Below are 22,884 nucleotides of genomic sequence, written 5' to 3'. Positions count from 1 at the left end.
GCTGTATCACTCAATCACAGGCAAAGGACATGTTTTCTCCTTGCAGAGGCTGCTCCCCTAACTGTATTCTTTAGGCAATTCATCTCTCATCATATGCTCCAATTTGCTTTCCATGTTACTGCTCACTAGATGGGTTGGGAAACGATCAATGCCAGATGCACATTCCTTTCAGGCAGTAAATGCTCCTGCAGCAGTAAGTTATGTGCACCAGCTTCTTGTTTCATTAAAATCGCATATGGTTTCCATTTGCCCCTAATTGGTCTCACATCAGCTCTGCCATATTCTCTGAGTGGAAAGCTTAGACCTTGTGGCTCCTTTGAACAATTCCAAAGAACTGTGGGAAATCAGAGCCTTGTCTCAGCCTGGCTTCCCCTGGTCCTCTATGTACTGTGTCGAGAAGTACTTGATCTGGAAGGGAGGGCTGAACTAAGTCTTATTCTATTGCACCAATTGTATGTAGACAAAAGGAAACGGAAAAGGTGTTTTGAGCCGAGTATTGCTCTGAGTCATATGCTTGTTATTTTTATCCACTGTTGTAAGCTGGCTTTGGAAGTGCTTTTTTGTGTTGGTTTTGACAACCATCTTTCCAACACTGCTAACCTTGGCTGAAAGCATTTCTGCCTTTGGCAGTTGTCAGAGACACAGAATGAAGCAAAATGCTCTCTGCTGAAAACACTCCATGGAGAGAGATGTGAGATGCCTCTACTGTGCTCTGTACATGAGGCACTCCTTTCCCCTCCCTCCACTTGTATAATTTTCCTTTCTTTTCTCTGATTCTTGCCTATTGCCTTTATTTTGAATCTACTGCCTTTAGCCTGAATTCAGCTTATAGTGACGAGTTATAAAATATAGGTGGAAAGTAAAAAAAAGCCTGCCAACGGGGAGACAGAAAAATGTCTACTTGGCAGGAATAACATTGTTTCCTCTTATTTTACCAGAGAGTTCTCAATGCTGTAGGCATGCTCATTACATAGTCTGCAGAGTCTGCTTAGATCTATAGCAAACCTAGAATGTTTTGTTGATGCAAGCTATGGGACTAACCCAGCAATGCATGTAACTCCAGTAACTCAACTCTGTGCCTGATCTAGCTAATCTCTTATGTCTACCTGGCTTCACTGAGTTTAGTGAAGCTAGTTTTTCTATGTACTAACATCTACATATGGATCTAAGAGATTCTACTTGGATCTTCTAAATGGCTATAAATGCATTTTAGATTCATCCATTCTTCCTTCTCCATTCAGTCTTCCCTCTATCTTCCCAACAGTGTGTATGATGGGGAAGCAGGGGAACAAACATGAGGAGTTAAATGCAGGGGCAGTGCTGGGCAGTTGAAGAGTCTTTGACCAAGTTGCATATAGGAACTTGAAAGAAATGTCCAAAAGAGAATTTGCAGGTTCTCATTTTATAGGGATCTCTTGTTTCTCTCTAATATATTTCAAAGGGTGCTTGGACTTCTATAGGATCAGATGCACCATATAGGGAGGGAGAAAAATGCTAGATACTGCTGCCATCACAAAGCTTGTATCCAGTTAATAAGCTACAGGTAAAATGCCAAGCAGTAACCAAGTTCTGCTTGGTTGTTTTATGCAGCCTTGTTTCTTTAATTTATTGTCTTGTTGGAAGGATTAACTTTCTCCTAAGTAAAGCCCTCCTAGAGCAGTTTGTACTTTTTGAGGTGATGGCAGGTCTGACACAATCAAAGTCTTGTATGAAAAAATTGTATCACTCCTTATTTTGCAGTGTTAGAAATCAAGCAGCACAGCATGTTGTGCAAACAGACTCTGTGGCAAGGAAATCTGCAGGGATGGGAAATGTGGTTAATATTTAGCAAGTGTAATTGTGATCAGGTGTTTTAGATGGAGCTTAGGCCTGGGCAAACCCATTTAATTGCCTTCCACTTTTTTTGGGGTGGCCTTCAAACAGACTTGCCGTGCCACAGACATGGGAAGTTTTTTTGGCTCTGTAAAACAAAGGCCAAAAGTAAATGTCATAATTCCAGTTAGAACAGAGGAAGGAAAGTTATCTGTCTTGCTTTCCTGTTTTTATTTAGACTTTCATTGTTAGTAACCAGCACACTTGCTGATGTAAACACGTCCTTTACAATGTAATATTTATGTGGCAACTGACTGGCAGAGGTGAATGGTGTTGAAAAGGTGTTCTTTCTCCTGAGAACATTTTGAAAAGATGAGGAGTCAGGATTTGGAGTGTCAATAATAAGAATTAGTTTGTCAGTCAGGGTATGAGAGGAAGGCAACCATCAGTGAACCTCTTAACTTCACTACCTTTTTTTTTTTTTTGCTTCCTTGATGTTCTTTGGTGGTGCTCTGTACCTGCACAGCTGGATTTGACTTCTTCAAAGACAAAGCAAAAGGGGTTTGTTTTGCCTTTTTTGGCTTTCCATGAAGGTCATGATGGAATGAGGCAAAAGAAAGCTCCTCCGTGGTATTTCTTCAGCCTTTTTGTGCTTTGCAAGAAGCTTTCAAATACAACACTCTGATTTGTAAAAGAATTCTGTTTTGGTTATGGAGAAGAAGGCAACTTTCAGTACTAAGAGGTCATCAAACTGGCTGGAGGCTTCTGATTTTTTTCCCCCCCTCTTCATTAATCCCCTGCTGTAATCAGTATTTACCTCTCTGCTCTGCTTTCCTGTGGAAGTGGAGGAATAGGTGAAGGGGTGCTATCTCCTTCCCCTCCTAAAGCAGGCACCAGCTACTTGCTGCTCATAGGAGCCTGCAGCTGCCAGGCAATTTAATAGAGCCTCCCAAGAGGCTGCATACAGTTGGGCCATACTTCCAGTTCAAAGGACACAATCCACATTTAGTTATGGTCCTCTGGTTTTAGGGCAGCCAAGTGTTGGTAGTAATTGCTAACAGATCAGCCGAGGGAGTGGGAAAAGGAATGTGAGAGTGACCAAGGGAGACAGCAATTCCATTTTAGCAGCACCATCAGCACCAGTGCTAGAAAATCAGTGTGTAAAAGCATCCTGTTTTGACCACGTTAGGGGACACCCCCATAAATGATACTAATATTTCAGTAGTGTGCTAGGTATTCTCAGGAGTCTAAAACATATCAACTGCCTTAGCCCTGTGTGATGTGAGCCCTCCAGCATGTACCAGCACAGAAAGGAGTTCTTGTGAGGCACATCAAATGAGAGAGCTGCTAGTAAAGCTGATAAAAGGGTCTCAGTAAATTGCTCTTGGAAGTGAAATCTTGTATAGCCTTTGGATGAATAAAATGGCAACCATCCTCCTTGGCATGCCATGTGTCTGGTGTTAAAGCAGTGTTTTTAAGTGTTGGTGTAGTCAGTGGCCTCAGGACAGAAGGAGCTTTTCTTCAGCCTCCCAGTCACGTTGCTGCTCCCTATATATTTTATTTAGACACTATTTGGATGTCAGAGAATGGCCTGGGAGAATAACTTGTCCCGTGTGTCTCCATTAGTAAACAATGAGTCCTCCACATCGTTCACTCACTTAAATGCAGTGACCATGCATTTCAGCTAAAGCTCTCACTTAAAATTACCCATATTGCACACCAATAAAATAAATCCTTGAAACAATAATGAGAAGTCTAGCAGTTGTTACCCTCCTGAGCTATTCATGGTAATTGGTCACAAGGGAAATGGGTTTGGAGCAAATCCTGGTCTCTGAAGGGTGTGCCTCCATTTAAAATGCTGTTTATGGATGACAACCAGTCCACTTGCATGAAAGCATCTGGTTCTCATGGTGCAGTTGAGCAAGCAGCTGGGATTGGTGGTGTTAGCCTGGGTCTGCACCGCTGCCCTGTCATCAGGGGAAGGTAAGATTTGGGACAGGGTCACCATCTAGTGGCTGGTCCCGATAAAGGACGCGGGCTGGATAGCAGCATTTGATGTTGCTTGTCAGTCCTACCACACATGTAGTAATTACTGTGTGCCTGGATGGAATTACATGGTAGCTACAAGTCTTTTCACCGTGTTGTTTCCTCAGCTTGGCAAGTGCATATCTTAATCTCTCATTGCCTGTTTTTCTGCTCCTTGACTCGTGAAAAAAATTCCTTCTGCCATCTCTCCTGCTTCATATCTTGCCTTTAGGCCTATTCTCTCTTGAATCCTTGAGAAAGTGGCTACAGAGTAGGTGATAAGTTAGAGAGTACTTGAGTTAGATATGTATACATATGGGCAAATAAAAGGTCACTTTCTCTCATATGTCCATTCTGATTTGTTTGCCTTTATAGGACCTCATCCAATGACATTTGGAAAAGATGTAGGTGATTTTTGTCTGTATTTATATGTATTCTTGCACCTGCAGACAGTTTGTACCATGCTAGAGATGCCTGGAAAACACAAACCAGTAGCTGCTGGCACTATACTGGCAAATCTGAGCCATCTCTGTTTTCCTAACTACCAAGCTAGTTTGCATTAAAAAAAAACCAAATCCAAACAAAAAACACAAAAAGGGCAGGGAAAGGAGATAAGTACTTTGCGATACATTCTTAGACGCATTTCTTGAACACTCAAACACAGCAGGTTATTATTTTCATGTTTTTTTTTTTTTTTTTTTTTAGAATATCAACTAAAAGCCTGGTTTCCTTCCTTTCTTGAGGGGACGTTTCCTCCCTCAATTTTTTAATCATGTCAAATGTTGAGAAGCACTACATATGTTTTCTTCTCCTTGTATCATGGCATGGCTGCCATGCTTATCTTACCAAGATTTATATCCTTGTCTAATTTAGCTTTTCATAAATAATTACGAATCACTCATGAGACCTTGCCAACTGCTCCAGTCCCACAAAGTGACCTGACCTGAAACCCCAAAGTACTGAGAAACATTCATCTTGGAGTATTTTCATAGGCAGTGCTTCAAAGGAATTGTGGTTTAAAAATATGCAGCTATTTTGGTGACCACTTGTGTGGGATAAAGTTTCCCATCAGTAATAGCAGGACTGTAATAGAGCTTCAAGGAGAAGGGAGGAGCTCAGGAGAGCAGTCACAGCACCTTTTGCCTCATTCTGCTCAAGAAGTAGGAGTCTGCAGCAGTAAACAGTCGACTTTGTTAACTTACCATGGACTGAATTTGCAACAGAAATGCTGTAAATTTCAGATAATACGCAGAGGCTGAAAAGTTCCTCTGGCAAGTGTGCCTGGCCCCTGCTCAGTCAGGAGCAATGTTCTTTATTTTCTGGCCAGGTATGAAGAGTGGCACAGCCATATAACTGGGGAGTGGTGGTTTGAAGGAGCAGAGATAGGGACTGGGAAACGTGGCTGTGGATGTGCAGCTTGGAGCTCTGCTCTGAGCAACGTGTACAAGTGGCTCTCGCCTGTGCAGCCTTAGGGGGTTGTAGGTAAGCATGGGAGAGCAACCTCTGAGCAGTTCTGTCCATCCAGCATTTCTCTTCAGTGGCTCAGAGGCATCTCATCCTCAGGGATGGGAATTTAACCTCACAAATTACAGGTGATAGACTTGGAATATCCTCTGCTACTTGGATAACAGCTTGATTTTTCCTTTAATATGGGAAAAGTTATGTAGGATGGGTTCTTTTTTTATTTCTAGGTCTTCAGTAAAGAAAAGAACTTAGCTAGAAACATTACCATTGGAATCATAAAGGAGACTTCTCTGAAAAACAGAAGGCTTGACTCTCTTACAAAAGGCTTGAAATGACAGCCCACACTAAGGTTTCTCATGGCTTTTCTAGGTGAATTTGCTAGGATGGTTCTTCTCCAGCTTTATTGGGGAACAATAACAGGAAAATACAGACACTTCTACTTGTTTGCAAGGGCATTATTAGTTGAAATCAGAATGCTCTTACGTCCTAGTGGAGGTAACGCATTTTGAATATTTGGTGAAGCTGTTGATTAGTCCATAAATCAAAGCTTCTGTCTGAAATAGCTGTGACACCCTAACTAGAAGTCAAAGGAATGACAAGCTAGGAGTGAAATACATGAAGAAAATGGGTTTTTTTAGGTATTTTGTCAGCAACTAAGAATGTGCTTGTGATCTTATATGCTAACTGTGTTCTGGTTTGGAAACCCTAGCATTTTGTAATACTGCTTTTTAGTATATTTCTTGTCATTGTCAATAAGATATAAGATTTTTTTGTTGGTTTTAGATGTGTTGGGCAAACACCAGTTTTTTCAATTTCAGTATATCAGCAGATGAAGATAAGACTTTTGACACTCTCTGCTCTAGACTCCAGTGTTAGTGAGCTGTCCTGGAATTCACAAAGCCTCAAGGATTTGTATTCTTTCTCACTGACCCTTGGACAGTCTGGTTTCTGTAGCTTTGCTGGTGGTTCTGGTGGTTGGGGGCAGCAAGTGGAAGGAGCTAGTTCTTTAAGGATATTTGCAGTCCTCAAGTACACGGTTCAATATAGCTACGAAAGTTTGAAGATGAGAGTAAATTGAAGTCGGAACAACTTGTTAAATAGAAGAATCAATAAAATTGCTTTTACTGCCATTGGGAAATAGAACTTTCGAAAAAATTGAAGTTTTACACTCAATGAATGAAGGTTTTGTTGGTTCTTTGAATCAAAGCCAGGACTGTCTTACCTAGTTTAAAATTTCTTTGACAAGTCTGGCTAAAGCCCAGGATATAAATCAGAGCAGAGTGGATTTGTCTTCATTTCACACCACCCTTGTGGAACAAGGTCCAGGGACTGATGTGTAAAACCAGACTTATCTGTTCCTTTAAATCTGTTCTTCAGATTATTTTGAAAGCTGGGACAAGCTTTTTGCCACCTTAGTTGGATCTAGGTAGTGAAAGAAATCTTAGTCTTCTCTTTTCCCCATTCCTTTCAGTGGACTTTTACAGATTTGAAATCTAAATAAGATGTGACAAGATGCTTGTTTAATGTCCTTTATATTCAGCAAAACATACCCCTGAACTTTGTTGATGCTGTTAGGTAGTGCTGTAATGCAAATAACTCACTGTGTTTTCCTGCTTCTACCTATTTGTCTCCTTTCTACACCTCCCTGCATTTTTTTTTGGTTTTCTGTGATAGATTAAAATGGATAATGCCTGCCCTGTCCCTGAGCTTTGCTTCCCTGCTGAGATGAGCAGAACTTTTTCAGAGGATCGATAGAACAGTTTTTAAAATTTTCTTTTGTGTGTGTGTGGAATGCCCCAAAAATGGATGAGCAAGAAAGCCCTTCATTAAGCACTGACTGTGAACTTCCCACTAGATCAAAAGAAGTCCTTATCTGTGGGACCTCAAAATCCTTATCTGTGTTGGCTTGGGCTCAGTTGACATTGCTGTGGTGCATCTGTGGTACTGTGGCAGTACCTGTGCCACAGAGAACACACTGCTCCTTGGTATCCATGAGGAAATGCAGTGCAGTGTACATAAGAACTGATGGGTCAGCTTTAGTTTGTCTTCCAGGTGACTTCTGGCTGGCCTGGCACCTTTCACTGGGCATTTGATGGTTGCTGAATAACCTGGTTTTGTACAGTAGCTGTTTGTTCAAGGGAGCATTTCTTAGTTTTGTGGTACCTCAAAGGTGACAGCTGTAGTGAAATCCCAGATAGGGGATTTCTAGTGCCCTGTACTGAGTTGTTATTATTATTGGGAAACAGAAGCTGCATTGGGCACACAAAGAGCAATTCAAAAGTAGTGTCCTATTGAACATCGTCCTGTATGTTGAGAGTTAAGACATTACAAACTTGGCTTGGTGCAAAGATTTTAATCTGTCTTGGTCCCAGCTACAGTCTGTTCTGCAGATTTCAGTGAGACTTAACCACAAATAATGCTTGTTCTTATTCTTCACACTGGATTTCCTCTAAATAAACACCTGCTTTGCCATCCCATTTTACATGCCTTCACTATGTGTGAGATCTAGAATAAATTGAGAGGAAAGTTGGCCTGGAGTTTGTTTACTTTACAGGATAATTTATCTAAACAGTTTTGTGGGGGCGGGTTTAAGGAGAAGGTATAGCATAAATGTTGTGTAAAGTTGTCTATAATTTGCTGTATTTTTTCCTCCCTTCTGACAGTGATCCGAGCTAAAGTGGTGGGGAAGAAGCTCATGAAAGATGGACCCTTTGGAACGATGCGATACACGGTCAAGCAGATGAAGGTATGTTTGCAGGCATTTCCCACGGGCTAGTATATATGGTAAGGAATCTAATTCACATGTAACAACAAACACTTTGCAGACTTAACAGCACCTCCACTTTTTGTACTGGCCCGACAGAATTGAAGGAAACCAGAAACTGGTAGAAATTTGCCTGAAGAAGGGAAAGGAGCAGGAGGAGATCATTCCTGCCATACAGCACTAAATACCTGAATTCTTCCATTATCTTAAGATTTCTGGTAGTAAAATATGCCAGATGGTCTTCTCTAGGTACTGAAGACATGTTTTGTGTTCAACATGCACAGAAATGCTTTTCCATGCAGCACTTTCATTAAATCCAAGAAGGAAATTATGGTGGGGGGTCTGCCAGCCTTGGGAGAGTGCTCGCTTCTCTTCTTTCCTTGCTTTCTTTATGACCACTAGTTAGGGTTATGACATTTTTTCCATGTACTAAACAAATGAAAATCATATAGTGAAGTCTTTATATAAAGCTAAACGGAGCATTATAACTTTTAAATATTGTCAGCTTAGAAGAGTTGGGAAGTATTGATTGAGAGATGAAAAGAAGTAGAACAACACCAGTAGCTTGATTTCTTTAGTTTCTTTCTTCTGAGCTCTAATTTTTTGCTGCATAAACTTCACTCAACCTGCTGCTTTGGACTTGGGTTTTTTTCTTAAACTGCCCCCTTGTTATGTAATGCTAAAAATCAGTCTTAGATTGTTTTTCTTGGCAATGCCATTCCAGTCATAAGACTGGTTTATGTCTTTAGGAAAAAAAAAAAAAAGAAAGGGAATGGAAAAGCTTGGCAGAGACTGCAGAAATCTGAAACATATTAGACAAAGTAAAGGTTCAGAAAAAACCAGTCACTTGCCTGCCTTGTAACAGTAACTCTCTTTATAAGGCAGTTTATAGCTAAGCACGAAAGCGGGGAGGAGGAGATGCAAAGCCTGTTTCATAAGCTGTCGCAAAACCATGAACGTAGCCAAATCTGGTCCTGGCATGGCTCTTCCACAGGACTGGAATGCCTGCACTTTGAATAAGAGGATGTGATTTGCTGGGCTTGTTGACTTCCTTAACCTTAAAAATTTCTCTACAGGATTCCAAAGGAAATACATATTTGTAAAAAAAAATAATAAAAAAAAAGGCAACTGGTTGTATTGGCAATAATGAGACAACACTGACACTTTTTTTATGGCTGTTGACCTCATCAGACTTGCAGCACTCTGTGAGGTTCTTCTCCAGTTTTGTCACTCTCCAGTTCAGCAAGTGTACCCTGCTTCACAAAACTACTCAGTGCCCACATGCTGCAGTAGCTTCATCAGCTTGTCTTTCTGATTTGATCTTGGTCTGTCCAGTACCACTAATTTTCCTCCTTCTCAGTGCCAAGAGTTTGATGCTTCCTGTCTAACATATGACTATGAACAGTGATCTAGAATAATGGTAGACCCTGAAATGAACTACTACCCTTTACCACATTGCCCCTCTTCTAACTAAATAAAACACCTGAGCCTGTCCTGGCTGTTTTCATTGGGTTGTTCTGCAGCACAGGGCCTTTCTGCAGGACCATTTCCACAGTGTTTTGTTAGGAAGTAATGTGTCCAACAAAAGCAAGAGGGATTTTTAAAGAGGAAATTGTGTGTTGGTCAGACTGCTCTTGTCTGCTGTTTAGATGGTGGGCTGGTGGGATGATGCACTGGACATTTGACTGTGACCTTTGGCAGGAAGGAACCTGAAGCAAAGTGCTCAGTAGTAGGACTGGAATGTCCGGACATAGCTCTTTATAAACAAACAAACAAACCAAGTGTCTTCTTTGGAAACCCTGCTGTCTTTCTGCTGAGCTTAGAGACTTGGGTATAAAGAGAGATTTAGATCCGTACAGTGGGGGAGTTCAGAGTGACGCAGCAAATTTCTCCCTTGCTTGCTCCAATGAAAGCTGACTGTCCTCCTGCTGAAAAGAGAACTAAGGAGGCCTATGGCTCTGCACAGCTGCATGGGAACAACTCTGAAGATAAAACTAAAATGTCAGTCTGCATAGACCCTTCTGCACCTGCAGGTGAAAAATAAACAAGCCATTTAGTCTATCAGTGTGTGCTGAATTGCCTGTGGAAAGCATTGAAAGCCTTAAAGGGCAACAAACCGTCTCCATAATTCTTTGCTGGGTAAGATTCTTGATCTCACTAACATTCCTGAACTCATTGCTGCATTTCACAACTAAACCAGCTTGAGGCCTGGACTGGAGCACAAGGTCAGCCCACAGAGACAGAACAGTGCCAGGCTTTCTGGAGTTCAGATTTGTTATCTGAAGAGGCCTTGTGCTTTTCCAAGCAACCTCTGCCTCTCCCCACTGCTTTCTCAAATAATATAAGAATACTTTGAGATCACATGTCATAAATCTGCACAGGACTGATCTAACCCCTATGTGTTCTGTGATCTTGCAAGTGCATTCTGAGAATGGCCCAAGCCTATTTCAGGAAACTGCAAAGGAAACAAGGAGATAAGATATTTCTCCTCCGTGAGCACAAACAGTCCTGGTTGACCATGGCAGCACCCTACACAGGCTGCCAGAAGCAAGGAGACTTTCCTTAGTTTGTTGCTTATCTGTAAAATGAGTCTGTGGGGGGAAATGTGATAGTCCCAAGAGGAAAGAGGTGGGGTAGGATTAATTTAGTTTAATTTTAGACAGACTAAAATGAGATGTTGAGTCTTTCCAGCTCTCTTGATTGTCAATGGGTAGAGAGAGGAACCACCAAAGTGTAATTTAGTACACAAGTTGTAGGCAGCTATTTTAGGATGGGCTGAGTTGTTCTGGAGGTGTCTGTTCTTGGCATTTGACTAGAGAGTATGCCTAATTCCTGTGAATTTCCTATATTTTAGGTAGCTGAGGGTTAGGCAAGGTGTGATTCCCAGCTCTTGGTATCTAGTGCAACCTCACATGGGAGGGATAGAGGGAGGAACATCATGAGCAGTTTTACAGGGTGAAGGCGTTTAAGCAGCAGGAACTACCACAAGATTTGCCTGTGCATTTCTGAGGTGATATGGGGGCTACTAAGGGGAATGCTGACACAGATGGAAATAGAGCAGCACTAGCAGACATCACCATGTCATGCTTGCTAATACTTTATTCCCTGTTATTATGTTTCCAAAAATACACAAAAATTCGTGGGGACAGGAGAACTGAGGGTAGTGGTTAGGAGAAAAGCTGGCTTTATGAATGGGTTTCCTCTGAGTGGTCTAACAGCACTTGCAAGACACTTTGTATATCCAAAAATAATGCTCAAGGTATTGTTTTATTTGTTCTAACAGTAGACATCTGTAGAAGATTCTCCCTTGCCCAGCTTTCTTTTTCCTTTCCTGAGAGCCAAGGTCATCCTGGTGAATTTTGTTCAGTCATCAGAGGGTGTGGGAGGTCCTGTCTACCCCAACATGGGTTCAGCCAGCGTGGCAGTGGCTGCCATTGATGTGGGTCACTGAGGGCTGAGTGGAAGTGCTTTTTGGGAGGCTGAGCATGCTTTCTGTAGCAGCCCTGACAGCGGTGGCCCTGATGGCAATGTGAACAGGAAATTAGGTTTGGGAGCTGAAAAACAAGCCCCAGGTCAGCATCACTGGCTACTTCCTAGACAGTCACGTTGGGCTTGATGGCTCAGAAGATGCAAAAAGTGATGACTGTAACAGTCCTGTAGGAAGGACCTGAGCAGCTTCCCAGGGGAATGATTAATGTAGTTCACAGCCCTGTAGGCAAGAGGAAGAAAGGTCTCCAAGTGTGCCTGCCCACATACAGACCTTATAACAGATACCTAATTAGCCCAACATGACTGGGAGCTCGGCACTGTGAGTGACAGATCTCTTGCTCTGCCATGCACAGTGTGCAGCTCTCTGCAGTGTTGATAATGCACTGCCTGGAGGGACTGGGCAGCCCCAGCTGTTATCTTAGCTAGTTTTATCTGCTTAGATACTGTTATCTGAGCTTCTTGGTGTGACATCCACTAGAAAGGGGTCTGGACACGTGACCTTTATTCTATGTGCCTTTCCTCACAGTACCCTTGGGATACAAGGAAAAAAAGTGTGCTGAGGGATGAATAACTCATCCACGGAGGGACTGGATGCTTGCGCCAGAATCTAGATCTTCATCTGGGTTGATTGGATTGGAAAATCTGAGTAGGTCATCCAATACCAAAAAAATTTGCAGGGATAAAGCAGAGATTAGGTAAAGTTCACTTCTCCCGTATCCATTGAAAGACTTTGGCCACTTACAGAAACAATGTTGTATTTCAAGTATGATCTGTGAGTTTTTGTTGATACAGTAAGATTAATTTTTAAATATACTTTCCTTGCATGTTAGCTGGGTATAAAAGAAAGTACTGTTACTGAGTTGTGACACTGTTATAAGACCATGCTGATTAGGGAAATCTATCTGAGGAGAAAAAAACTCACCTGGCTGACATTCCGTAGATGCTCCAAAGATAATTTGGCCTCTCAGCATAGCAGAACTAGTAGTAATTATTTATGGTTTTATATCAAGTATTTAGGCCAAGCATAAAGTCTGTTAAATTAACAGATGTTCTTTCAGAAAGAAAAATATTTGCTTTTAAAGGAGGTGGGGGAATGGTGAAATACGGGGGTAATAGGGGACTTTAGGGATTAGGATGCAGCCTGGAGAAGAATTCTACAGCTTGGGTGACACAGCAGCAAGGATCTATAGCTTTGGGATTGTTTGGGATTTTTTGGTCCTCTTTTGCCTAAATAACTTATACTTACTAAACTGAATGTGAATGTGCTATCTATCAGTATCTATCTATCAGTAAAGATGAGAGAGAAAAGGATAGGCTGGGAAATCCTAGGAAACTGATTCCCTCTGACTTGTATTGTTTCTTATTTTACTTCTAAATATTGGCCATTCATGGAGTTGGCAAACAAAAAGAGTGACTGAATGCTTTGAAAAGATAAATTTTAAAGATGAAATTCTCAGGAAAATAATCCTCTGTGTTTCAAAAATAAGATATGTTTAATGGGTCCAATGTACACATGTAGTGGTTGTTTCATTGCTATGCAAAGACTTCATTATGCTGCTAACAGGTGGGCATGAGTTTCTCTAAACTGCAGCAGTAAGGCCAGGTCAGATGGGGACATGTGCTAATTTCTGACTGAATCCAACTGCCAGTGTATCTGTGGGCTCATGTTTCGATTAAACTGAGCTGGAAGAAAGATTATGAAGAAGGAGGAGTGTAGAGGAATTATGTATACATGATATTTTCTTTATGGTGCCCATCAGTACTGGGCTAATTTTAGAAGATGGTGTAGGATTCAATGTCTGCATTCATTGAGTTAGAGAAACATTAAGTCTTTGCTGAGGTCAGCAGGAGCAGCGTGTGCTACACGTTTGAGAAAGAGGTGTCTGGCTTGATGACTTAGCTCAAGCGCCAAAGGTTTGAAACCTACAGCAACAACACTGGAAAATAGGGTAATTGTTTAAAAGAAAAACCCCTTAGTTTGGAAGAAATTGTTTAACTCACATAGAGGAGAAAGATTCCAAGCTTGAACGAATTTTATTTCTCCCTAATTATGACCTTTATAAGGGGAAAAAAATTTCAGGATGTTGGCAGAGCCTGTAGCATTGGCGCTTTGTTCAGTCTGTGCCACTGGAACTAATATGAATGGGAAAAACTGGTCCCTGTGCTGAATTGCAATGGCTTATTAGCAGGTGGTTTTTCTGCTTTACCAGCAGATCCAGTAGGGAGTCGAGCCAGTGTCATTATTCCTTCATTCATGTAAAAGCCAGAAAACTTATTGCTTACCACCAAAAACTAGGAATTGTAGATTGTAAAGAACCTTAAGTGAAATTTGTCTCCTTAAGATGACTTAAAGTGTTTGTATTCTTTCTCTAGATGTACAGGGGCTTCCAAATAATGCCACATGTTCAGTACATCTACACAGAAGCCTCTGAGAGTCTTTGTGGAGTCAAGCTGGAGGTCAACAAGTACCAATATCTGATTACAGGTAAAGGACCTTATACTTTTCCCTAAGCAAAAGCTCTTCTGTTTTATACATATACCTGCTAAGGACACAGGCAGTGATGTATACAGCTCTGTAGACCCTTTCCTAAGTGTTAAGGTGGCCAACAGTATTCTGGTGTTCAGTACTCTGAATGACTCTGAGAGTCACTTCGCTCTTTAGATGTCCCTCTCTTTCCTAAACTGTATCTTATACCCAGGCATGCTGTGACAAGTATGTTGTATGACAGTTCATGGCTCTCAATGTATACCTGAGCTGGCATGTCTGTCACAGGGAACTGGGTGTTACTAGGCTGTGTCAGAAATGGAAAGTCGTTTTTGGAATGAGCTGGAGAAATGCAGGCTGCTGAGATGGGGGGATGCAGGGGGATGGACATGTGGCAGTTGCAAAGTCTTGTTTCTAGGGAAGGTGTCAGTTCACTTGCTCTGTTGTTCAGAGGAGCTGGACAGCTGCTCGTTACTAACCTGCATGTTGTTGGAGGTGCTCTCAGCTGGCACAACACTCCTGACTTTCAGAAGTGCTGTTATCTTGCTGGCCAGAGATTCCTGAACCAGTTAATAAAAAGAAAGCATTTGCTGAGCAATGGCTGAAGCCAAACATATTGAGAGCATTAGCAATGTCAGGAAACGAGAGAAGTGCTTGAGCTGAGACGTGCTAACTTGTGACCATGTCTGTTTTCAAGGCCGGGTGTATGAGGGGAAGGTTTACACTGGCCTGTGCAACTGGTATGAGAAATGGGACCGGCTGACTCTGTCCCAGCGCAAAGGACTGAACCACCGTTATCACCTGGGCTGTGGCTGCAAGGTATGTGTGTCTCTGAGGTGGCATTCAGACATTCAAGCCCAAGAACTCTGTTTCTCCTGGCTGGTAATACTCAATGATGCCAGAGAATGGCCAGGAAGAGAAAAGGAGGACAACCATTTTTACAGAGAAGAAGTAAAGTTCATTTTTAGTGTTGAGACCAGAGAAGAGACAATCAAATAAAGTCTATGCCTTTAATATCCTGTCGGAGTTAATTAGGGTTGGAGAAGACTTTCAGAATCTATGCAGAATCATTTGCAGGTGAATGAAATCAGGCACCAAACGCTTGGCAAGAGATGTCAAGCTTTTTTCCTGTGTAAACATTTTCCGTACTTAAAAACCCTACAGCCTGGCACTGGAACTAAGACTTTTGCACACGGCGTCAGGCCTGCAAAAACATAGACATAAGCTCAACTTTTCTGCACCTGAAAAGCCCTTTTGACTATGGAATTAGCTGTGTGTGTGAAGCTAAGCACATGCTTACGTGCTTACAGAACTGAGGCTGAATTTTGGATTAGTAAGGAAGGTTTGAGGCAGTGGAATTTTGAATCACTTTTCTCTGTTAAAAAGGCATTTTATATAATGTTGTTTTTTCATGTAGCCTTACCTGATTTCTCTTTCCAATTGCAGATTAGGCCGTGCTACTATTTGCCCTGCTTTGCCACCTCCAAGAATGAGTGCATTTGGACAGACATGCTCTCCAACTTCGGCCACTCGGGATATCAAGCAAAGCACTATGCCTGCATCCAGAGGGTGGAAGGCTACTGCAGCTGGTACAGAGGATGGGCACCTCCAGACAAAACGATAATCAATGCCACAGATCCCTGAGCAACTCTCCCTTTCCTTATCTCCCCTATCCCTTACTTGTGGCTGATCTTCCTTTGGACACTAACTCTTATCAGATTGTGATGATGACAATGAAATTAGTGCCTATTTTCATGCAAATTCTAGCACTTCGAACACTTAAAAAAGAAAAGGAAAAAAAAGGAAAGGAAAAAGTCTGTGCTACCTTACTGAATTTGTAATCACCTTTTCCATTTTTGATACCACTCATTTTGATCAGACAACATTTGGGAGCTTACTTTTGCACACCAGAGGGAAAAATGGGAGGGAAAAAAAGGCAAAAAAAAAAAGAGAAGATGGAGCTCTTGCTCTCTTACATGTATCATTAGCTGTAGCAATATAATCTCTATTTTTTTAGGAAAACAAAAATCTAAAAACTATGCCAATTAGGCACTGTATTCTTCTATATGCTGGCTTCCCATCACCCCTCCTCATGCACTAAGTGCTGAAAATACATAGAAAAATCTATTTTAAGGGAAACAGATTTCATTTACCAGATTAATCCGGCAAATAAAGCAAAATGAAAATATCCAGAGTTTAGGCTGGATTTAAAGTGACATAAAAAGAAATTCTCCTCTCTAGGAGAGATTGCCAATGTGATTGACTCCAGCAGTGGGAGACTTTACCTGGTGTGTCTGACCACATCATCTGGTAAAAGCATTGTTGACTGACTGTCCTTGCTAATTCAGTCACAGTGTGAATGCAACAGCACGTTAGAAGTTCTGGCTTTCTCCAGAACAAAAGAGAGTATTTTGTATTCTTGTTGTTGTTGTTGTTTCAAAAACAAAAGCCCCGTCCCCTATTTTCAGGGAGGTAAATGCAACTACAGCAGAGCATATGAAGGGTTGTCCCATTCTGTTTTGAACAGCATTGGCCCCTGAAATTTTTGCAACTTGGCTTCAACAGCAAAACCAGCTTGTGAACACCTTAAACCAAACAGATGCAAAAATAACAACTGTAAATCAATCACGTGCATGAGGGAAAGGGGAGACTTGCTAGAACTCTTGCTATTTAAAAAAAAAAAGTATTGCCAAAATAGTGTTTTGCTGAACTAAGATGTATATACGCATAATGACATAAGCTATTTTTGACAGGATGTGGAATTTTCTTGGTGTTACAAACAAAAGAATGATTTCATTGTGTTTTAAAGACAGAAATATTGACATTCCGAGTTGGTGAGTTGCTTTTATGGTATTGAAGCTCCAGTGTATCTGCAGTAGTGGCTACAGTCATTGTTTCCTCTGTAACTCCTTGCACCACGGTTCCTCCCCTGCAGCTACAATAGCTGCATTTGTTTATATGGTGAAAGGAAGTGTGTGTGTGGGCTAGGCAAGGAAAAGTGGTCTCCTAATAAGTGTTGTCTGGGATCATAAAATTTTCAGCTGCCTGGAGGATTCCTTCTGTGTCAAGTGCTGTGTTTCCCTCTAGGCACCGTTAAGCATAGCCCTGTGCATGTGCTCATACCATGTCCTGCAGTCATGTAGGAGGAGAAGCCTTACTGTCTTGTGCTTTGCTGTTGACTGGAGAAGTTTTTTTTCATTCTATTTTGGTTTTTTATTATTAAGAAAACTATAATATAATTTTTCTTATCAAATAAAAGTATTTTAAGTTTTAATGATGGTGAAGAAGGGGTGCTGACAAAATGGGTGACTAAGTTTTGGATGGGGAGGGCTTGGGCAGGGAGAAGATTGTGCTTAACTTCATTTTTGTATTATTATGATTATTTATCTTAAGTTTCCATATATCTTCCATTCATTCCACTTAGAAAGCAGAGCTGCCACCAGCAGGAAAAAGTTGTTGCAGTGATTCCATCTTGGGGCAATACAGCATTTTGCCGTCAGTGACCTCAATTACTGGAGAGTTGTTTAGAACCTCTTTGCCAAATGGAAAAGAAAGGGTGTCTGAGACGGGCCCTGATGTGTTTTTATGTTCCTTGCGTGCTACCAGAGCTCTGCCAGATGTACGCCCTCTGAAATGCCCCATTTGCTGGATGACTTGTTGCAGCAAAAAGCTTCATTTTTAGCATGAACTTTAAAGGGTATTTTCACAGAGTTGCTGTAAGAGGTGCCTAGGTCTGCTGCATATATTTTTTTTTTTTCCCAGCAGCTCTGAGTGGCAATGCAGCACAAAACACATTGAAAGTCTATTGGATTTTCCTGTGATTTAAACTTGGAACACTTCTCAGAAGTCCTCTTCCCTGTGACTACTCCTAAATTATGGGTTGGAGATGAGAGGGAGAGTAGGGTGCTTCATGACACCCGTCACAGGATCAGGTGGTGGTTCAGAAATATTTTCCTTTTGCCAAAATATGGATTTGGACTTTGGCCCCAGTGGAACAATCTCTGCTTGATTTGTGTATGGCTGACAAAATCTGTGAGGGTCACTGAGGGCAGAATGCAGCCACCCTCAGTGTTTGCATTGTTTGGAGTCAGCATTTCAGGATGTGGCCCTCCTCAAGCTCAAGGTGACTTGGCAAAGCTGGCGTCTCTGTGAGCTGCAGCCACTTCTCACAGCTTTGGAAAGCTAAACAAAAATGCCCCCTGATGCGGTAAAGTGTTGATTTGAATTTTCATTAAACTGCAGCTCTGCGTATTTTACCTGTCACTGATTCATTTAGCTAGCTGAGACATCACAGTATTGCACTCAAATTATTGTGAAAATATTTGCGTTCTAATACTATCAGGACTTGTGTCCCTACGTAGGATATAATGTAGCTATGTGCTTTGTAAACAACAAACCAGCAGATACATTACCAGAAAGTGAAGCATATTCCCACTTTGTTTTGCAGATGGTAAAATATTTCTGAGATGCAAACAGCTAGACTGGCCTGGGCAGAGGTTTGGTGGCAAATCTTTGCCCTTGGTGTGTAAAGAAACAGTTGTTAAGGCTTTTCAAAATGTGGAGCCGAAAAGAGGGGGAACAATCCAGTGAAAATACATTTCTTTTGGGAAGCTTTTTTATTTTGTTTCTGTGGATGCTATCAGGGACATGCATTTCTTGGGCTTGTGCTTGCATTGACGACCTGCCTGAAGGCACTCCTGAAGTGGAAGCCATTACATGGATTGAACAGGCTCTAAATCAGACTCAAAGACTTCTTCCTTTCTGTCAGCTCTCCTTTCTTCTGCCTTGCTAAGTCACTTCTGCCTGCCAATGGATGTCCAAGATTACACACACACTCCCTGCCATCATGCTTTAGACATACCAACATTATTAGAAATACTTTTTAAAGTGCATAGCTGATTTCTAGACTGAAGCTCTTCAGTTTCTTATTTATGCAAATTTTTTTTCCTTACACACTTGAGAGTTTTTTTCCCTTTAAAATGACAAGTGTATATTGAAAGTTTGGGAAAGGTTAGATTCTATTTGTATTTTCCAAAATGGAGGAGGTAGAAAGTAGGAGATCTGTGCATGGAGTTTCTTAAATAAAGTCCTCTTGTGGGAGGCTTGTACCTACCCTGCATGGGAAAAAAATTTGCCATTTTAATGTATATATTTCCCGTATTTTGAAGACTTATGTGGCCCTTTAGGTAGGACAATTCTAAAACCTAAATCTATCATTGTACCCCATTCATACTTGTCAGAGTGAAATGCTACCTCACAGTGATGGGAAACATACTGTTGGATTTTTAACAGTAAAGATTGTTGGAAATAAAGGCCTCTGACAACAAGCTTCCATCCTTGCTGATGTCTCTGAAAATACTTCTCACATAATGTGCTTTATAGCTTAGAAGGACAGAACAGAATTTAGGGAACTGCAAAAAACTTTTGTCCCTTTTAGAATAAGTGATGGTTGGGGCCACCAGTCTTGAGAAAAAAAGAACCATAACCCACTAAACATTTGTTGCTATTTTGCTTTTACTGGCTTCTCCTTCTCTCTGACACTGTCCTTCCTTCATAGAGCCACTCTGCTGTTCCTGATAGTCATGGAAACTTGGGGAGAGAACCAAACCCATGTGAAAAATCTTGTCCAGAAGGAATGTATTTGTTGCTAAATTTTCTAGCACTGTTTACAGTTTTCCTCCATGTTATTTATAAATTTTATATTCAGTGAATGTATATTGTCTTTTAAGGTAATGTTGCATAATGTTCACTTTTTATAGTGTCCTTTTATTCTAAACAGTAAAAGTGGTTTTATTTCTATCACAGACATTCTGTCTCTGCTTCACTTATATTGGTTTCTGTCGACTTCAAATGTACACAAATGGATTTGCTACTGGATTTATTAATTTCCTACCCCTTCCTGATACCCTTTTATTGGTCCCAAAGCAGATATTCCACCTCTGGCAATTCTTGTGCTTTGGCAAAGATGCCTTCAGGATTCCCCCCCTCTTTTTAAGAGGTTGTTCTCTTCAAGAATTATGACTGTGGTCGTAAGCCCAGGAGAGGCGAAAAATCAGTTTTGAAGTTAATGGCTCCCAGTTGTTAATTGGCCATAGGAGGTCAGTACAGAGCAAGGCAGTCATTAGGGCTGGCTGTAGCACCAGTAGGTCCTTGGAAGAAAACTTGCCGGATTGCTCTTATTTCCAGAAAACTGATCATTATGGAGAGGTCTGAAAGTGCATGCCCATGGCAAAGAGAACAGAGGTTGATCTTTTCTGCTGTGAAACGTCAAAATCTTGTGTCCTCTCTTTTGGTTTACTGTTTAAGGCTGATTAAAAGTGCCCTGTTATCATGAGAAAGAAGCTTCAGTAAAAGCATCTTCAGATAAGTTGAAATGCTCACAAAAATGGACCTACTGTTGGAAATTTCCTGTATCTCACTTTTTACTCTTGGAAAATCTAGTCTCTACAAAGATGAAAGAATGAAAGATCATTGAATCTCTTCTCTGTTTAATCTAAAGGTTTAGAAAGAGATTACCTACCGTTTAAAAGGCTTCCTGTACCCTTTTGGAAGTAATAGCATCTCCAAATAGGTGATTAGTTATAAAGATGGAAAATAAGTGATATTAAGATCAGTGGTAAACCGACTACTTGGCTGGTACAAAATACATCTACACCTGAGGAACTAAGAATCAGATAGCCAGACAAGAAAATGATGCTAGAAGTGCTAACTTATCTTTATAAAGTCTTCAAAAAATGCCATTCCTGAAATGGTGGTCCAAGTCACAACTGTCCTGAAGCATTACTTGTCACAAAACCTTGTTCATAAATCATTAGGAATTAAATGCAACAGCTATGCACCTAATTAATCTTATAAATGCACAAGAATTGTTCAAGGACTATCCATTTCTTTATGCCTTAACTGATAATACAACTTCCTGACTGTACTTACCTCCACGATGTGCCAGTGAAGCATGGAAGTGCCATAGTCTACACAACACAAGTAGAGAGCAGAGTATTGGAACAGAGAGGTGAAGGACTGGCATTTCGAAATATTTGAATACCTAGCAGGCAGCAGTGGGATTTTTCACAAGTAACTAGATGATCGTGTACCTACACCCTGTTTTGTGTTGTGGCTGGCCCACAGTGTTGCAACAAGTTTGTGAGAAAACAGGGGTTTGAATATTTTTGAGCCTCAGTTTGACACCTCAACAACCCTCATGTTCAGGCTGGCAAAGCTGTTTGAGTTCACAGTCAAGCCTGGGAAATTAGCTCAGCCAGCCAGTGGTCACACAGGGGGTCATGGTTCATACAGGGTTTCATCAAAGCCTTAGCCATGTAGGAAGAGTCATTAATTCATGGCTGTAAGTTGGGAGCAGAAACTCACAAAGGACTAGTCTTTCTTTTAATGCAGGGAAAACAAGAGCCATGAGCAGCTTTAAACAAAGCCCCTCTCTTTGCCATGTTCTCCAGGACTAAAGGCACCTACGTAGATTTCTTTGGAAGGTGCTCTAAGAGTTTGGTACTGTGCCCAGCAGCCACACAGGCCACTGAGTGTGTAGCTGTTGACAGAAATACCAGACCCCAGAGCACTGTGCAAAGAAAACATGAGAAGCTGAAACAAACTCTTTTAAGAGCTCCATGTTACCCTGAGTACCTTCAGGCTGATAAACGTTTCATGGATGGTGAGCATGTGACAGACCAAGCAAACTAACATCAGAAACAAACATCTCTTTAGGACCCATGTCCCAAATTGCCAGCATATTTTAAACAATTCCAGGATTAGGGAAATCCACTTTATCTGAACAGAGTGATTCTTTTCTCTAAGGGATGAGCTTTTTGTTGACTGTGCTTTACAATGGAGTTCTGCTTCAGTTTTCAGCCTCTGTACATTTTTTCAGGGTCCTTTCATGACCTAGGGGAGGGCTGGGCAAGAAAGGAAAGAGGTTCCCAAGCAGTGCCTTTTGCAAAGTACTTTTTAGTTAGTATTTTTCTTTAAGAAAAATTTAGACTCTTCTCAGAATTCCTGCCACCATTTCCTGTGCCCAACCTGCATCCATTGTTTCCACCCCATCCATAATAGCATCAGAAGAAAGCAAATCTACTCACCATCTGCTTATGGCTTGGGAAGAACGTTTGCTCCACCAAGGGGAACTTCTCAGGGCCCAGCGAGTTGAAGATTTTAATGAGCTGAGAGAACTTGGCGTGAGGGAGAGGAAACAAAAAACAGATACAGTGGATGTCAGTGACTTTTTGTGCAACAGGCAAATGTGTGCAAAAATGTTCTGATAGTGGTGAAGGAGATGAAACATTATCATGTCTTTCCCTTCTTGCTTTCTTGACTTGAGAGCAGCAAGAAAATATGAAGCTGCTGTATTTATCCATGGCCAAACCAGCCTATGTACACAAACCTTGGACTAAGGGAGCATAGAAGGGATTCAAGAGCCAGGAGGGAATCAATTTGCATTTACTTACAGATTTACCATGAACAAGATTTGCATTCCAAATACAGCTGGGGAGAGGAGCCTTTCTTAGTAGAGGATAGAGCCAGGAAATCAGTGCCACCACTCCCATCAGACACCAAATAAACCAAAGCTGTCTCTTGGATCTCTCCCCCACAGCCAAATCCAAGCAAGGTACTTCGTGCCAGAGGATTGCTAAAGGGACAGCAATTACTAGAGAGTTTGAGTGTCAGACCAAGGGAGTAGGAGCCCACTGTTAATCATAACTGACATTTATTGCGAACTAAGTGCCCCCCAACAGCCCTTCAGGAATGACAGGAGAGGGAGGGGTTCATCTGCCTGTCCCTGTCCCATCTACCATGAGGTCTGAGGGAGGCCCAGTCTCTGAGGATGGTGTCTAGAGAG

General features: G+C 41.4%; 2 protein-coding genes across 3 annotated transcripts in view; one reads left to right on the top strand and one right to left on the bottom strand.

Annotated features, from left to right (window-relative positions):
* TIMP3 (TIMP metallopeptidase inhibitor 3) overlaps positions 1 to 19,845 on the top strand; it is a 37,092-nt gene extending 17,247 nt beyond the window's left edge. The window contains exons 2-5 of the mRNA XM_014876970.2: positions 7,965 to 8,047; positions 13,928 to 14,039; positions 14,737 to 14,858; positions 15,486 to 19,845. Of these exons, the coding sequence (XP_014732456.1) occupies positions 7,965 to 8,047; positions 13,928 to 14,039; positions 14,737 to 14,858; positions 15,486 to 15,683 (515 nt within the window). The 3' untranslated portion in view covers positions 15,684 to 19,845. The remainder of the gene's footprint in view (positions 1 to 7,964; positions 8,048 to 13,927; positions 14,040 to 14,736; positions 14,859 to 15,485) is intronic.
* The window catches only part of SYN3 (synapsin III), a 183,621-nt gene that overhangs the window by 102,887 nt on the left and 57,850 nt on the right, over positions 1 to 22,884 (bottom strand). For both annotated transcript variants that reach the window (XM_088165370.1, XM_014876966.2), the window contains one exon: positions 22,127 to 22,216. In XM_088165370.1, coding sequence (XP_088021496.1) covers positions 22,127 to 22,216 — 90 coding nt within the window. The remainder of the gene's footprint in view (positions 1 to 22,126; positions 22,217 to 22,884) is intronic.

The sequence above is a fragment of the Sturnus vulgaris genome, chromosome 5, assembly GCF_052056855.1.
Source record: "Sturnus vulgaris isolate bStuVul1 chromosome 5, bStuVul1.hap1, whole genome shotgun sequence".
Taxonomy (NCBI): domain Eukaryota; kingdom Metazoa; phylum Chordata; class Aves; order Passeriformes; family Sturnidae; genus Sturnus; species Sturnus vulgaris.
The sequence above is the reverse complement of the archived record's forward strand: the minus strand, read 5'-3'. Positions and strand labels throughout refer to the sequence as shown.